The sequence below is a fragment of the Perognathus longimembris genome, chromosome 7 (genome assembly GCF_023159225.1).
Source record: "Perognathus longimembris pacificus isolate PPM17 chromosome 7, ASM2315922v1, whole genome shotgun sequence".
Classification (NCBI taxonomy): Eukaryota; Metazoa; Chordata; class Mammalia; order Rodentia; family Heteromyidae; genus Perognathus; species Perognathus longimembris.
In genome coordinates, this window is record NC_063167.1 from 81,532,700 (window position 1) to 81,549,753 (window position 17,054).

The window sequence follows — 17,054 nt, forward strand, 5'->3', positions numbered from 1 at the left end:
ACACAATCTCTGGTTCTTGTTTGAACCATACTGCACTATCTATTAATGAGCACTATAAAATCCTACTCACCTTAAAAAAAAATCTACCAAATCCTAAGTATCTTTTACAAATGTTTTCCTCATTATGAAAACTATACATGGCTTTAAGGACACAAAGGAAATCACCGATGACAAATAATCCCATATGGGAATCACTCTTAAATATTCAGGAATATTTTCCAATCATTTATGTATACATACACGTACATATCCAATTATATACAATACAAATTTAAACTCAAAAATTAAAAACTAGATAGTTACAAAATTTAATCAGGCTTTCCTTTGTTGCTTTTGGTTTCTGAGTGTTTTTTGTTTTGTTTTTCTTTTCTTTTGTGCTGGCCCAGGGATTGGACCACAGCACTGTCCCTGACCTTTTTTGCTCAAGGCTAGCACTCTATCACTTGAGCCACAGTTCTCCTTGAAGCGTTTTGGTGTTAACCATGCTTTTTATTCCCTCAGTATTCGCACTTTCTCATCATTAAAAACAATTAAGCTTTTATTGTTTTTGCTTTTGAAGTCCTTGGCCTCACAAGCATTCTACCAATTGTGACATGCCCTTAGCCTAAAAAACTCTTTGTGAACACTTTTAATAGCTGCACTATATTCCACACCATGACTATCCACAATTCATCTAATGCCTACCCTACCTTAACATGGACATCAAAGTTCCCAATTTTTCACAGTTACAAATAAAACTGTTAATATTTTTGTACAGACATACATATAAAATTCAGATTAGATTGCACAAAAGAATAAATGTTCAATGCATATGAAAAAGTGTTCATTGTTATTATAACCCCAAGTACAGTAGATTAAATCCATACTGGAAAACAGGCAATTAGCCGGGTGCCATGTCTCAGGAGGCTGAGATCTGAGGATCACAGTTTGAAACCAACCTAGGCAGGAAAGTCCATCAGATTCATCTCCAATTGATCACCAGAAAACCAGAAGTAGAACTGTGGCTCAAAGTGGTAGAGTGCTAGCCTTGAGTAAAAAGCTCAGGAATAGCACCCAAACTCTGAGTTCAAGCCCTATGATCAAACAAAAGAGAGGAAAAAAGGGGAGGGGGAGGAGAAAACAAGCAATCTCTACTAAAGCTAAACATATGCCCATACTAGAACTCAGACATTCCAATCCTAAATTATACCCAAGAAAAATGAGTACATGCCTGTACACAAAGACCTGTATAAGGATGCTTATACCAGTTTAATTTGCAATAGGAAAGCATCACAAATCACTCAAAGGCTAATATTGAAAGTTATAAACTAATAGTCTATACACAAAATACTCTAGAACAATTAAAAAAAAACATTCAAGGACATGTCTAAATCTCAGAGTGATTATGCTGAGTAAAGATAGACCTCATGATTTCATGTATACAAAATTAAAGAACAGGCAAAACTACTCAATGATGGAAGTTAGAAGAGTGATGACCTGTAAGAGTACTACATGGATACAGGAGGCACATAAGGGAACCTAGAAGGTAGTACAATATTTTAAATTATTTTTCTTTGGTGCTGGTCTTGGGGCTTGAACTGAAGAGCCTGGTTGCTGTCCCTACCTTCTTTCTGCTCAAGGCTAACATTCTACCACTTGAGCCACAGCACCACTTTGGGCTTTTTCTGAACAGTTTATTGGAGTTAAGAGTCTCATGGACTTTTCTGCCTTGGGTGGCTTGCTTCAAACCATGATCCTAAGATCTCAGTATCCTGAGTAGGATTACAGGTATGAGTCACCAGAACCTGGCTCTATTATCTTTGAGTAGTAAGACTTTAGAAGACAAACTTTCAACTTTTACTTCATATAATTCCGTGTTTGGAAATGTTACAATTTTTGTTTTGTTTTTTTTCTTTGCCAGTCCTGGGGCTTGAGTACTATCCCTGGCTTCTTTTTGCTCAAGGCTAGCACTACCACTTGAGCCACAGCGCCACTTCTGGCTGTTTTCTATATATGTGGTAATGAGGAATCGAACCCAGGGCTTCATGTATACGAAGCAAGTACTTTACCACTAGGCCATATTCCCAGCCCCTGAAAATGTTATAATAATTTGTATTTACTCCATTTCTGGTTAATAAAATTACCAAGAGTAATAAAAATGCTTTTCCAGTTATCTTTAACGTTGGCTTACCTGTAAGGCTTTTTCCTTCTCATTTGTCAGTTCCTGAGAATGCTTATTTGTCAACGAAGCCGTGTGTGAGGCCCATTCATTCCGTAACTTCTCTAATTCTTGTATTTTTTCCGACAGTGTCTAGAGTTCAGTATAGGATATTAAGATCATCTCAGCAGAATGTTATGCTTCTCATTAAAACATAACAATACTTCCAAGGATATTAAAGAAAATGAAATTTCACAACTTTTCAATTCATACCCAAATCCTTCATATAGTTTTCTGTTTTTTTAGGCAATCAAGATCTGAATAGAAACAATTTCTGAGCTAAAATAGATAAGCCTAAACTACTTTGTGTGTGTGTGTGCCAATCCTGAGGCTTGAACTCAGAACTTGGGCACTCTCACTCTACCACTTAAGCCACAAATCCACTTCCAGCTTTTTCTGAGTAATTTTTTGGAGATAAACTTTCCTGCCTGGGATTGCTTCAACTGTGATCCTCAGATCTCAGTCTCCTGAGTAGCTAGGATTACAGGTGTGAACCACCAGCACCCAGCTATCTTTTCTTACTGACAAATGAATGAATGAATGAATGATATCTTGGGGCTTAAACGTAGGGCTTCCTGCTTGTGAGGCAGACCTTCTACCACTTTAGCCACATAGTGACTCAAGTTTATGTCTGTGCTGGCCTGGACCAAGACCTTCATTCTCTATTTATGCTTCCTGATAAACTAGGATGACAGATACTTTGACCCTCAATTTCAAGGATTAGAGATAAAAATGTAGTAGTCATGATTGAAAACATCAAAGGAATTAGTTCCAATCACAATCAAAAGAAAGGATGGGAATTTGGTAAGAAGTGAAAAGCCATTTTAAGCCAGAGGAATAAGATGAATAAAAGGCAAAAGGAGAGAGAATATTAATGAAGATTTAGAGAAAATATATTATAAATTGGGAAAAATGTTTACATGTAATTAAGTATCTAAAAGAGAGCATCAGACCAACAGAGTTAATTGGTAGAGGATGGATAGCAAAAAGAAGAAGAAATTCAATGGTATGACAGTTTGAAAGAAAATACATAAAAGCTTAGACTTAATTCAAGAAGCAATTCAGAACCAGTGTCTGGATGACTTGCAAAAGCAAAATGACATATCAATTACCTTTTGTGTTGAGTTCAGTTGCCTAGTAACATCATCTAATGACTGTGTCAATGATAATTTTTCTTCCTATTTATAGAAACAATAAGATTATGCAGTTTACAATTTAATTCAGCCATCTGTAGCCAAACTTCTCAAAGTGTAGCAAAATAAAGCATCAGAATCATCCTAAAAGCTTGTGGTATCTTAGAGCCTTCACATCAGAAGCTACATTTTAGCAAGATTGCTAGATGATCTATGCACCATGAGCATTTCAGATACGCTGATATACAACATTTACTGACAATATAGCCCAAAGGTTCAAGTGGCAATGCCATGTTTCCTGTGTCATAACCTAATGTAGATATTTAGCATACTTTTAGATGGCTAGATAAATAGTAGCAAACAATGAAATTATGGTATGAGTTTAGTGCCTAGAGTCACAGAAAATTAGAAAAAAAAAACCTGAAACTTAAGTTTCTTAATTCCTAGTCCAGTTCTATACTTACACATTAGCTAAATGAAAAATAACACAATATTTTTATATAAAAAATTAACTTTTCAGTGATTTACCAAAGTATTCTGGTAACAAGTTTAAAAGAACAGTTTAAATTTAAAATCTTACCTTGCTACATTTCAAACAGCATGCTAGAAACTTCTTTATCTCTACATCATTTCCAGGTAAGAGTTTTAGTGACAGGTGTATAAGATGCTTAAAAGGATTTGTCTCTACCACATTTAAAAATACAGGTGAGTTATCCAAAACAGCTGCTGGAGAAACTAGCTGCAGCAAAAATCTTTGAAAAGAAGTCACATGGTAATACACTCATGAGATGGTCAAACTTTGATTTTAAATTATGAGCTCCTCTACTTAGAAGGACCATTAGAGGGAGCATACTGAATTTACAGGGGTTAATATGAAAAGATCCCCCTGGTAAAGAACAAGACAAATCACAGGGGTGGGGAACTGAAGCACAGTGTACAATTAAACCTCCTGAGTTCAGAAAGACAGATGAACAAACAGTAAAAACCAAAATAAAAAAATGCATTACTACAACAGTGACAAGAATACCAATTCCTTATTCTGAAAATTAGATATTTTTAAAATTAAGCATTTATCCTTTTCTGTATCTTTCAGAGTAAACAATCTTAACTGATGATTAAAGATTTGTTTAATAAAAGAATTACATCTAATAAACCTAAGAAGAGAAACCTTTTGTATTTTCTAATAGAATCACTGATTCATATAGCAATCATCAGTAGATGAAACTAATAAGAGTGTCAGTAAGCTTTTCTGAATTTTTGTTTGTTTAGTTGGTTGTTTTCATGCTGGGGATGGAACCCAGGGCCTTGCAAAGGCAAGAAAGCTCTCTATCTTAATGGTAAACTTTACAAGGATCAGGCCTTAACACTACATGAACATGAATATCTACAAGCAAAAATAATTGTACTCCCTCCTTCCAGGGTCATTATAAAAGCAAATACTTTATACTGTTAGGTATTTCAAATAACGTTAGTGGCTATGTCAAAACAAAAATAAAGGAGCAAATATTTCTTTTTTTGATACTGAACACAGGACCTTGTGCTTGTTAGGGCAAGTGCTATACACTTGAATTACACTTCGTTCCTTAAACATGCCTGATATTAACCAAGACTTCCTTAAAACATGAGATTTAAAAGAGCCTCAGCTGCAGGTTTCAAAGTAAACAGGTACTTGCATGGAAAGTATCATTCCATCAACTTGTCTTGATAATGTCCCCCCTCATGTAACGTACCTTGGAATTTCTTTGGCATGTTCTGCAGTACATTGCTGGAGGAGATCTATAAACTTTTGTGGGAAAGCTAAGAAGTCTACCAGAAGACCTTGTTGGAATTTTAAACTAACAAAAACAAAAAATGTGTTTTAGAAGTTGGATTATTATCGTTACTTACAATTAATACCTTCAAAGATTCTTTAGTTCCTAAACACCCTTTGTTTACTAAAACTATATGAGGAAACTTTTATTTTTATAATTTAGTCAATAGGAGAAAAATACATCAAGAATTGTAGCCATAATTTCAAACTTCTGAGCTGTTTTAATTGAAATCTAATACTGTAAGAAATATTTTTCAGAGATGTCCTAAATAATTATAGAACATATTGTCAATTACTCCCAGAAAATTTTAATATTTTGAATAGGCATGATTTAAATAAATAATGCATGGCTGGAAAATGCACATCAAAGAAAAACAGTACCAACGTATTTGTAAAACTAAAAAACCTCTTCCCAAATTAAGTAAGACCAGCCCTGTCCCCCATGTTTAGTTACCTTTGAAAGTCATCTTCAGATATAACAAGATTATATAGGAAAAATGGGTCTGTATCATCAGTCAGACGAATAACTAAATCCTAAAAGAAAGGATTATTAAAAAAAATATTTTCAGGCTGGGAATATGGCCTAGTGGCAAGAGTGCTTGCCTCCTACACATGAAGCTCTCGGTTCGATTCCCCAGTGCCACATATATGGAAAATGGCCAGAAGGGGCGCTGTGGCTCAGGTGGCAGAGTGCTAGCCTTGAGCAAAAAGAAGCCAGGGACAGTGCTCAGGTCCCGAGTCCAAGGCCCAGGACTGGCAAAAAAAAAAAAAAAAAAAAAAAAAAATTCAGATTTCCTTCTTGAAAAATAATCCAGTAACATCAAAATATCACAGCTGTACCCTGGACCAGCTTTCTTCTCTGGTCTGTATATTTTGTTTATTTATTTAGCCAGTCCTGGGGCTTGAACTCAGGGCCTGGGCACTGTCTTTGAGCTCTTTTTGCTCAAGGCTAGCACTCTACCACTTGAGCCACAGTGCCACTTTTGGCCATTTCCTATATATGTGGTGCTGGGGAATCGAACCCAGGGCTTCATGTATATGAGGCAAGCACTCTACCACTCAGCTAAACTCCTAGCCCTCTGTACATTTTTATTAGTCTTTAGAAACTTAGAATCTTAAACAGAGAGCCATAAGGAATCTACAGAAATTAGTTAGATGCTAGGAGCTCAGAGTGTACAAATATCCTACCAGAAGTGTAGGGACAATTAGACCACCCCAAATACTCCTTACTACAGAACAATTACATTTTCAGTGTCCCTTCAAGTAACTGGTCTGGCATTTCAAAGCAGGAAATTTGTCAGCAGAGCTGACAACCATCCACCTTACAAAAGGAGCTTTTGTCTCAGGCAGAAGAGGATCAGGTGACAGGTTGCCAGGGCCTCCCTTAAGGGCATATTCTCTCCCACTCCAGGTGGTTACTGATGGAGACACCCATCTGCTTTCATTTTTCTGATGAAGCAGGTTCCTTTCATAAAGACCATTTTCTAGGTTGCATTTTTTGCAGTGTGACAATGGCTAAAAAGCCAACAGAAGCACACTGAAATTATAAACTTCAGAGACCACAGCTGCAAGGAAAACTGGGCTTAGCTACAAGCTAAGTGAGAACTAATAAGACTAAGCATTCAAGTTAAAACTAGTTTGAAATAAAATCTACTCAGGACTACTAAGGAACTAGAAAAGTCTAAAGCATCTATTAGTAGAGCTATAAAATGAAGAGGTACAGCAGGCATACAGAATCAGAATGTAGTATATACTCTCTACTCTAGAAAAAATAGCCATTTGGGTATTGGCCCTGTCTCAGAATGCCATTCTCTTAAGTGCTTCTATGTAGGCACTTCTTGAAATTCATTTTAATATGCTATTTAAAAAAAAAATCTGAAACACTATGGTGAAACTCCTTAGGTACAATATCACACACTTAAAAAAATTTTTTTTAAAAAGAACGATAAGAAAGTGAAACAGGCTCTGTTGGGGCAAGTATCAGTCAGAGGGAGTGGCAGAACAGAAAATAAGGATGAATATAGTGGAAGAATGGAGGGCAATAAAGGAGAGGAATGTAAGAGTTGTTTGATTGTGATACTATATATGTATGAAATATCACAGTGATAAGAAACTCCGTAAGTATAACTAATGTAAGCTAATCAAAAATAAATAAATAAAACCTCTCAAATAAATGAATGAACAAACATATTTCTTAACTCTGGTTTCTATCCTTTGTTCTGCTAATGATACATAACTTCTGAAGACCATATGGAACTGATGCTCTGCCGTTCTTCAAAAGGAACAAAAGATTTAAAAATATCTCCTTAGAGTACTTCAGTTTATTCTGTTTTCTCCCATTTGTACTATGGAATGCCAATTCTTCATAGACTCTAGCAACTTCTACAGGCTCTGGGTAAACCTAAGGAGACTATCATCCCAACTCTTAATTCTTCTTACATGATTTAGAAATACATGGTATAATTACTTTTTAGGAGATTTTGCTATCCTATAACACAACAATTACAAAACAACTCAATACTAGAAAACAAGGTGAGTGTAAACAAAATTTCTTAATAAAACAAAAATAATTATCTAATATATACAGAATTATCATATTGAAAAAAAAAGGGAAATACCAACCTTTCTATGAACTGGATTAGAAACTGACTGCAGTTCAATGCTCACTCTCACACTCACTCTCCTAGATGAAAAGACAAGTCTCAGAAACAGTTTTCAGCCTTATTAAGCCAACATTCTCTAACATCAACAGATTTTAGGAAGCACATGGATTTGAAGCTTAAGCTGTTCTTTTATGTAACCTTGTAGTTTTTAATGGAAGACTAAATTTTTCTTACCTATAAAACAGGGAGGTTATGAGAATTAAATGAGATAAACAGCTGGAGTACGTAGTACTATTGTGGTGAATGTTACTGTGCTAATTCTAAAATAGTATCTACTGAAAGACAAACCTTCAATTTAGTTAACAACTTTTTACATTTCAAGTGATTAAACTGACTTAATGAAAGATTTCATTCTAAAAACTTAAAATGTTCATACTAGAGCATTTAGACTATCCAGAATCAAGGAAATGACAATCTATACTCTTTTGTATACACAATTTTTTTCAGATCTACAAGTTAAACCTGCTTGACATATTTTCTATGTCGGAAAGTCGGAAAGTTTATGATTACCTATCTTATCCTAGATTAGGTCTGAGATAAGACTAGAATATTTCATATTATATGCTATATCTTATGGAGAATCCAGTACTGAACACATATACATAATCAGCCAGAAACATTAATCAAGGCGTAGAAGGATGTTTAAATCATTAAGAAATGAAAGGGAAATTTAATTAAAAAGCATTTACTGATGAGTGGTTCTCAAACTCTTCTGTTAGGTTCAATAACAATGTTTTCCTCTGATGTGCAGGGGGAAGAAATTCAAGCTTACTCAATTTTAAATTATCTTTCTAAAGATTTGATTTTAAACTTTTCCATATTCTACTCCTTATGTCCACAGAAATAAAAACTAGATTCAGCAACTGACAAAGGAATAACCTAGAAACAAGTGACCAAGATTCAAACTGCATGAATCTTTTTTTTTTTTTTGGCCAGTCCTGGGCCTTGTACTCAGGGCCTGAGCACTGTCCCTGGCCTCTTCCAGCTCAAGGCTAGCACTCTGCCACCTGAGCCACAGCGCCCCTTCTGGCCGTTTTCCATATATGTGGTGCTGGGGAATCGAACCGAGAGCTTCATGTGGAAGAGGCAAGCACTCTTGCCACTAGGCCATATTCCCAGCCTGCATGAATCTTTTTTAAAGCTCAGTTGTGATTATATTGCTTTAAAATGTGTCATTTAGTTAAATTTCTATTGTACAGAGAATTGAGTGTTCAATGCTAGTTCACAGGAGAAAGATGAATGTTACCTTAACTTGAATCTATTATCTGAAAAGGAAGAGCAGCACTAATCTACAGTACAAAGATAGGAAGGTTTTGTTGGAGTTTTGGAGGGGTTTTTGTCTGTTTTATGGCACAGGGGATGAAACTCAGGGTTTCATTTGTACTAGGCATAGGCTCTACCACTAAATTATACCTCCAGTCCATAGAGAATTATTTTTAAAACAAGAGAATGTATTTTTCTTTTTTGTATCTGGAAAACTATATAAAACAGACAAGAATACTACTCCAGTTCCACTTAAGCTTTCTTTGGGGGGCAGGGGGGACCCAAACACCTTAACTTCCTAACTTGTAGAAATAGGTAGATTCAATTCTATGGCTTATGGAGATCTTTTTTTTCTACAATGCCATGATATCTGGTTGTCGTTTTGTTTTGTTTGTAACATGAGTCATCACAGTGGCATGAAACTACAACTGAAACCTAGCTTTTTATGCTTCAGTTTTTAGAGTCCTATATTTCATAAATTTGTTTAAAAAATTGGGGGGAAAAGGGAAAGGGGGAGGGGGGAGGGGGGAATGAGGGAGGAGGTAACAAACAGTATAAGAAATGTATCCAATGCCTAACGTATGAAACTGTAACCTCTCTGTACATCAGTTTGACAATAATAAAATAAAATAAATTCAATAAGCATCTAATTAATAAAATATCCTTTACATAAATCTGAAAGTTATATTGATATAACCATAAATGAATCATATTGCATATATTTGAAATGCTAATACATGAGATATGAGGGAGAAAATTAAAAATAAGTTTAGGCACTGAAAATGTGGCTTAGTGGTAGAGTGCTTGCCTAGCATGCGTGAAGCCCTGGGTTCAATTCCTCAGCACAACATAAACAGAAAAGGCCAGGAATAGTGCTGTGACTCAAGCAGTATGGTGCTAACCTTGAGCAAAAGAAGCTCAAGGATCATCTCAGAGGAGTGCTGGAGAAAGCAGGCAGACTGAACTAAGATGGAGAAGAGCCCTCTGAGGTGTGTACACTGAGCTCTGTAAACTCCCAGGCATGGCAGTTCAGAGAAGATCCAGGGGAGGGAAAAGACTAGGGAATGGACGTGGCCCAGGGTAGCAGATGTGGAGGATGTGAGCCAGTCTTTCTCATCCTCCCTGCTCTGGCCAAGTAGCAGCAGCTACTTGGAGTCTGCTTCAGAGCCCATCTATGAAGTGGAGAGATGATGGACATTTTCCAGGGAATCAAGTGTGAAGCACAAGCATGCATTTCTCCTAAATTTCATTTGGGATTTGTGCTATCACTGTCATTGCTCATGATCTCTCTTCCTCTGACCATTCCTTGCCCCTTGCTGCCACCCTTCATGCATGAGATCTTGATTCCTGTTCTCTAAATAGTTCTTTTTCTGATCCCCTTGGCTTTCCTACCTAGTCTCCACACCCAGTCACCAGCGCCTCACTATCTGGCCATCTGCCTATCTGGCCCTTAAGGATATTGCACCAGCTACAGGTCTGTGGAACAGATGTCACTCTCCTCCTCACAGTGCTCCAGATGGTCTTCCCAGTTCCTTCAGGACTAGGCCTCCTCAGCAGCATCTCCAGAAAGAGCTCTGTCCCATTGCTATCTCACAGGGGAAGAAATCAAGAAAGGCTGACTACTTTGTCTAAGATCACAAAGTGAATGAGAGGTGAAGGCAGGTATTGAACTCAGGCCCAAGGAAAAAGTAGACCCACTTGTTCTCCCCCTTGCTGGCTGAGCCACAGGCTGGAAAAAGGAGAATAATATAACAAAGCCTTTATCATCCAGGAGCAGGGTCCAGGTCTGGGAAACATGTTGCCTTCAAATGAAGGCATCTTGGAAGCCAGACTCCCTCAGCCAGCACCTAGGATGTGTGCACCCATTACCCATTCTTTGGGTGTGAACCAAAGCATCAAATCTGGCCTCTTCTAGATGCTTACAGGCTCTCGCACAAACCAAATGGGTTCTACAAAAACTCTGCTGTGAATGAACTCCCATCCACCCCGCCCAGTTCTCCATCTGCCATTTCAAAGACCCATCTGAAGATGCTTTCCTGCAACCGGCACTATCATAGCACATAGGGAGGCTCTGTGGCTCATTAAAGGTGCACAATTTGATTCTGCAAGTGCACCTATCAGTGATTCAGTGCATGCACATGGCAACACCACCCTCCGTCTGCCAGCGAACTGATAAGGTGCCTCTCACTGGGCTTTGACAGGCAGCAGCTTGGGGGGATGCATCAGAGGCCCCACCAAGCCAGGGGCACACTGCCAAGAAACAGACTCTGGGATGGGGAACAGAGGAGGCCTAAGACAATATCTCCATCCAAGCAGTGAAGATTGGAAATGAGAATGCGGTAGATACCCCCCAAAACCCGGCTGGTTTTCTCCTGGCCCCGAAGAGTCCGGTGCAAGTTGGAATGTAAAGGATAAATGACATGTGCAGGGGGGTTGGGGCTGTGACAACCCAGCAGAGGGGAGAAACGTGTTTGCAGAACGCTTCACTTCCCTGCACATGAAGCTTGTCTTATACACGCTCTGTGAAGCCCTTCTCTGTCTCTCTCCAGAGAGGAGTTGTTTGTTCAGGCATTGAACAGCTCCGCCTTGTCAAATGCTGTCTTATCTTCCACCTGCCTCCTGCTCCCAGCCTTGCCTCCTTAATCTATTCAAAAGGTTGATATCCAAACGAACCTTCATATACTTCATGTCACTCCCCAAGTCAAACGGGACTCTAACACCTTGGCTCCCAGTTCTTTGAGCTCACACTATAAAGCCTGTTTCCTCTGTGAGCCCAAAGAAATGAAATAAAAGTCCTTGCTGAGATGGCAGACTATTGGGAAGTACTACTTGGGAAGTAGGAGAGGTGATGTGTTCTTCCAATGTATCTTTTAACCTCCACAGGCCTTGAGAATCTTGCCTACATAATTGGCATGAAAAGTATTTTATTCTGAATGCCCAAGTCATCCTTTGGAAACCTATGATCCAACCAGTTGACAATTCTCCATAAACATTTACACCTGTCACATGCTAGGCAGAGTAAGGTGTGCTGGGTACGTAATGAGTCTCCAACGAGCCCACAGTCAAGTGGAGAACGGATCTTGTGATAGTCCAGTATTCTACAGGAGTGGCTCAGGGTCCTGGATCAGTTTGGGAAGAAAAAGAATAAAGTAGGAGAATAGATGAAGAAGAGCAGCTGGACATCCTTGGTGGATGCCTAGACAGAGCAGGAGTTCGTGTCCGGTGAGAGGCTGTAGAGTGAGGAGTGGTGCTCAATTCAGAGTTTTAGATGAATAGTTGGATACGTGGATTATTGAATAAATAAGAAAATCTGTTTCTTAAAGAAACAGTGTGAGATTATAGAAACAACATGAACCAAATTGGGCTCAAGTTTAATTCTACCTCTCTCTCTCTCTCTCTCTCTCTCTCTCTCTCTCTCTCCCTCTCTCTGTAGTACTAGGATTTCAATTCAGAGTTTCATGCTTGCTAGGCAGGCACTTTCTACCGAGCTACACTGCAAGCCCTTGTGGCAAAGGTTCTCAGTGTGCTCAGAGGTGCTTTATAAATTGCCAAATGTGCCCATTATCTGTATTTACCAACTAAGGTGATTTGCCAGTAAATAAAAGAAATTCCACTTTAAAAAAAAAAAAAAAAAAGAAGCTCAAGGACAGTGACTAGGCCCTAAGCCCAAACCCCAGGACTAGCAAGAAAAAGTTTTAAAAATCAAATATATTCCCCATGTTTTGTCTAAAACACATCCCTAGAAATATCTTGTAGAAAAATCTTGAAATTACAAATCTTATTTGCTCCATTATAAAAGTTCATGCCAGGGCTGGGGATATAGCCTAGTGGCAAGAGTGCCTGCCTCGGATACACGAGGCCCTAGGTTCGATTCCCCAGCACCACATATACAGAAAACGGTCAGAAGCAGCGCTGTGGCTCAAGTGGCAGAGTGCTAGCCTTGAGCGGGAAGAAGCCAGGGACAGTGCTCAGGCCCTGAGTCCAAGGCCCAGGACTGGCCAAAAAAAAAAAAAAAAAGTTCATGCCATAATAAAGCAATATAAAACAAACATAAAATGTCACACAATGATACGATTTCTCATTTCAGTAAGTGTCCCACTTTGAACACTACATAAATCTGCATTATATCTTCTGGGACAGTTAGATTTGGCTAGATGTTATTTTAAATAAAGAACATCTTAACCATCCACCATTAGCAGAATTGGATTCAGACCTGCTGCTGTCACCCAGTAGCTGAGACAAATAAAAGCTACTCTAAGCCAGGTACTACACTGGGTGCTAGGGATACAAACCCAAACAAACATGATCCAGATCCTCAAACTGAGGTTAAATGACTTTCCCCTACATTTTCTTCTGATTTTATTCTATGGATTGAAGAGAGGGAAAGGAAGAGTTATTAATTAATGCCTACTGAGTGCCTGTGTTACGGGGTACCTGCCAGGTATTTTACATATTTCATTTTAGTTTACAAGCATCATCTTGAATAACTATTGCTTTTACAGAGGAAGAACCTGAGGCACATATTAGAAGTCACAGAGCTTGCTTACAGCATGCTACCTAAATAGATGAATAGAGGTAATCAATTTCAAATTAGGCAACTTTGAAAGGTGAAGGGATTTAAGACATACCTTGAAGTTACAAAAGAAAAAGTAATGCCCTATGCATTGTTCTAAGAACTCACTCTATGTATTAACTCCTGTCACCCCCAATAATTCTACGAAATAGGCAGTTATTATAAATTCATTTTAAAAGGTATAAAAAGTAATTATAGAAGATCCAGGGTTGGATGGGGTAAGTCAATGGTAGAGTATGTGTCTCACATGTGCAACCCCCAACACCAACAAAACAACCTTCTGCCCCCCCAAAAGTAAATAAATCAAAATTGTATAAGATAGACAAATAAGTAACAGTTTGAAATGGGAACTTGAACTCTTAATCTATACCATGTTGCTTCTCCAGGGGAAATTTTTTTTTTTGGCCGTGGGGCTTTAACTCAAGGCCTGGGCGCTGTTCCTGAGCTTTTTCACTCAAAGCTAGCACTCTATCAAAACTTTGAGCCACAGCACTACTTCCACTTTTCTGGTAGTTAATTGGAGATAAGAGTCTCATGGACTTTCCTGCCTGGACTGGCTTCAAACAGTAATGCTAAGATCTCAGCCTCCTGAGTAGGATTACAGGCATGAGCCACCAGCACCCAGCTCCAAGGGAAATATGAGTCCAATGGTAAGCACAATGGTTACATCTTTGTCTGCCTGGGATGGAGGGGGCACAGGAGGGATATTCATCTTCTGAGCACCTAGGACAGCTCCTGACACACATCAGGCATTTACAAGTATTTGTTGAGCTGAACAGGCCTTGAATACTTACTAAGGAATTTAGGTTATTCTTCCAATATATCAGTGGTCAGCAAACAGTTCTGTAAAGGACCACAAGAGTAAGTCTTTTAGGCTTTTTCAGCTACCAGGTGTCTTGCACACTTTCTCTATCTCTCTCTTCAGTGTTGAAATGCTCTACCATGGCCACAATGAGGTTACTCTCCCCCTCAAAAAACAGTATAGTACAATTATTCATTTCTGCTAAATCAGCCACAACAGTTTGGTGGGAAATAAGGAAAGCTGTGGCCTTAAGGGCTCTATCTGCTGACCCTGTTATAGGTCAGGAAATAGGAGTATCTGAAAGGTTTTCAAAGAAGAATAAACAGAAGGCAGGGTGCCAGTGCCATCAGCTCACACCTGTGATCCTAGCTACTCAGGAGGCTGAGATCTGAGAATCAAGGCTCAAAGTTCTCCAGGCAGGAAAAGTCTGTGACACTCTTATCTCCAATTCACCAAAAAGCCAGAAATGGCTCAAGGGGTAAAATGCCAGCCTTGGGTGAAAAACGTTAAGGGGCAGTTCACCGGCCGAGAATTTGGACTACACATGTTGTGGGAAAGGACAGGAGGGAAAAAGTGGGAGAATGAAGGAAGGGGTGACATTGTCCAAAAAAAAAAAAATGTACTCATTACCTGACTTATGAAACGGTAACCTCTCTGTACATCACCTTTATAATAACAATAAAAAATTAAGTTAATAAATTAATTTTAATTATATATTAATGTAATAAACCTAAAATATTCCCTTTTTGATGCATAATCAACATAAAACTTATTGAGATTTTACATTTGTGTTTCATAGAATATCTTTAAAATCAATGTTAATTTTATTTTGTATTTATAGCAACCCAATCTGGATCAGCACCATGTCAAATGTTCAATAACATATGTGGTTAGTGGCTACCACAATGAACAGCACAAAATAATACACAAATATACAACAGCATATGTAAAGCCCTGAGCTGAGTCTTCAAAACAAACAACAACAAAAAGCCAACTAATTAAATAACCCACAGAGCTGTATCCATAGGATTCAAGTTCTGGATCACATACTATAGTACACTGACAACTCAGTGAATTAATTTTGTTATGCAGCAATCCTACATCTTTCAGGTTTATTTGTTTGTCTTGCCATATTGGGATTTGAATTCAGGTCCACTGGCTTGCTAGATGGACACATCTGCATTTTCACTCTTGATCCTAATTACAACTAAGTTACACTGATTGTACAAAGGAGAAAACAGAGGCCCTAAGAGAGAGCAAATGCACGGTAAAACTGAGGGAGGGTCTGGTCAAACAGATCACCTGACTTAAAAATCAATCCTATTTACGCTCTAATATTATCATCATTTCCTTACACTTGCAAGTTTGCATCCACTAACTCCACGAAGACCGCCACATCCTAAGTGTCCCGCAGTGAGTTTTCACAAGTCCACAATAATTTCACCAACGAAGTTTCTGTCAACTGTGGCAAGAATTAACCTGCCAGGCCCGGCACCAAGGGGCTCACGCTTGTAATCCTTTAGCTACTCAGGAGGCTGAGATCTGAGGAGTGGGGTTCGAAGCCAGGCAGGGCAAGAAACTTGGTGAGACTCTGATCTCCAATAAATAAATCTCCAGTGACATAAATTCCAATAAAAATACTCAAAAAAGGGCTGGGAATATGACCTAGTGGCAAGAGTGCTTGCCTCCTAATACATGAAGCCCTGGATTCGATTCCCCAGCACCACATATACAGAAAATGGCCAGAAGTGGCGCTGTGGCTCAGGTGGCAGAGTGCTAGCCTTGAGCAAAAAGAAGCCAGGGACAGTGCTCAGGCCCTGAGTCCAAGGCCCAGGACTGGCAAAAAAAAAAAAAAAAACAAGCAAAAAAAACCCCAAAACCCTCAAAAAGGCTGGAAGTGGAGATGTGGCTCAAGTGGTAGAGCCACCAGCCTTGGGCACAAAAGCTCAGGGACAGCGCGCAGACCCTGAGTTCAAGCTGCAGGGGCTGCATTTAAAAAAATTAATGATAATGATGATACTAATAATAATGACAATAATAAATGAGCCTATTGGGACCTCAGGGAGCGGGGCCGGGTCTCCATGGCCCATTTCCTTTCCCAGCGTCCCCTCCGCAACGGCCAGTCGGTGCCAGAGGCAACCACCCGTCCCCGCCGGTTCCCCGTCGGCTCCCCGGCCCCGACCCCAGCCCCGCCCCACTGGCCCAAGCCGCCATCTTCACCATAGGCGCGACCCCAACCGCCACCCGCGGGCACCGAGCGACGCGGACCTCACCTCTCCTCGCAGTCTTTGCATTTCACCTGCAAGGGGACGATCTGCTGGAACAGAACTTGACTCATCGTAGACCCCGGGCGGTGTGAGGCAAAACAACAGGCCTAGGCCTCCGAACTCGCCTGAAAGACGTCCAAGTCTGGACCGGGTTTGAGTTTGGCGCTCAGCTCCCGCGGAGAAGGAGGAGCGAGGAACGGAGGGAAAGACGAAGGAAGTTTGGACCTCGCCAGCCACCATCAGACGCTTCCGGTTTCTGCGGTGGAGGGCGGGGTTAGCCCTCGAGTGGTTGAACCGTTTCCGGATACTGACCGGCGTGTGGGAAACGCGATGCCGCCATCTTTGT

The 17,054-nt window shown here is 39.5% G+C and overlaps 1 protein-coding gene across 3 annotated transcripts in view; it reads right to left on the reverse strand.

The window, feature by feature from the left end:
* The window catches only part of Sass6 (SAS-6 centriolar assembly protein), a 42,010-nt gene extending 25,073 nt beyond the window's left edge, over positions 1 to 16,937 (reverse strand). For 2 of the 3 annotated variants that reach the window (XM_048352033.1, XM_048352031.1), the window contains exons 1-7: positions 16,715 to 16,937; positions 7,763 to 7,823; positions 5,595 to 5,674; positions 5,061 to 5,165; positions 3,911 to 4,082; positions 3,310 to 3,375; positions 2,171 to 2,290 (exon numbers count right to left, since the gene is read on the reverse strand). In XM_048352033.1, the coding sequence (XP_048207990.1) occupies positions 2,171 to 2,290; positions 3,310 to 3,375; positions 3,911 to 4,082; positions 5,061 to 5,165; positions 5,595 to 5,674; positions 7,763 to 7,823; positions 16,715 to 16,779 (669 nt within the window). In that variant the 5' untranslated portion in view covers positions 16,780 to 16,937. The remainder of the gene's footprint in view (positions 1 to 2,170; positions 2,291 to 3,309; positions 3,376 to 3,910; positions 4,083 to 5,060; positions 5,166 to 5,594; positions 5,675 to 7,762; positions 7,824 to 16,714) is intronic. The other variant, XM_048352032.1, reaches the window with a different exon arrangement.
* Positions 16,938 to 17,054: the final 117 nt, after the last annotated feature.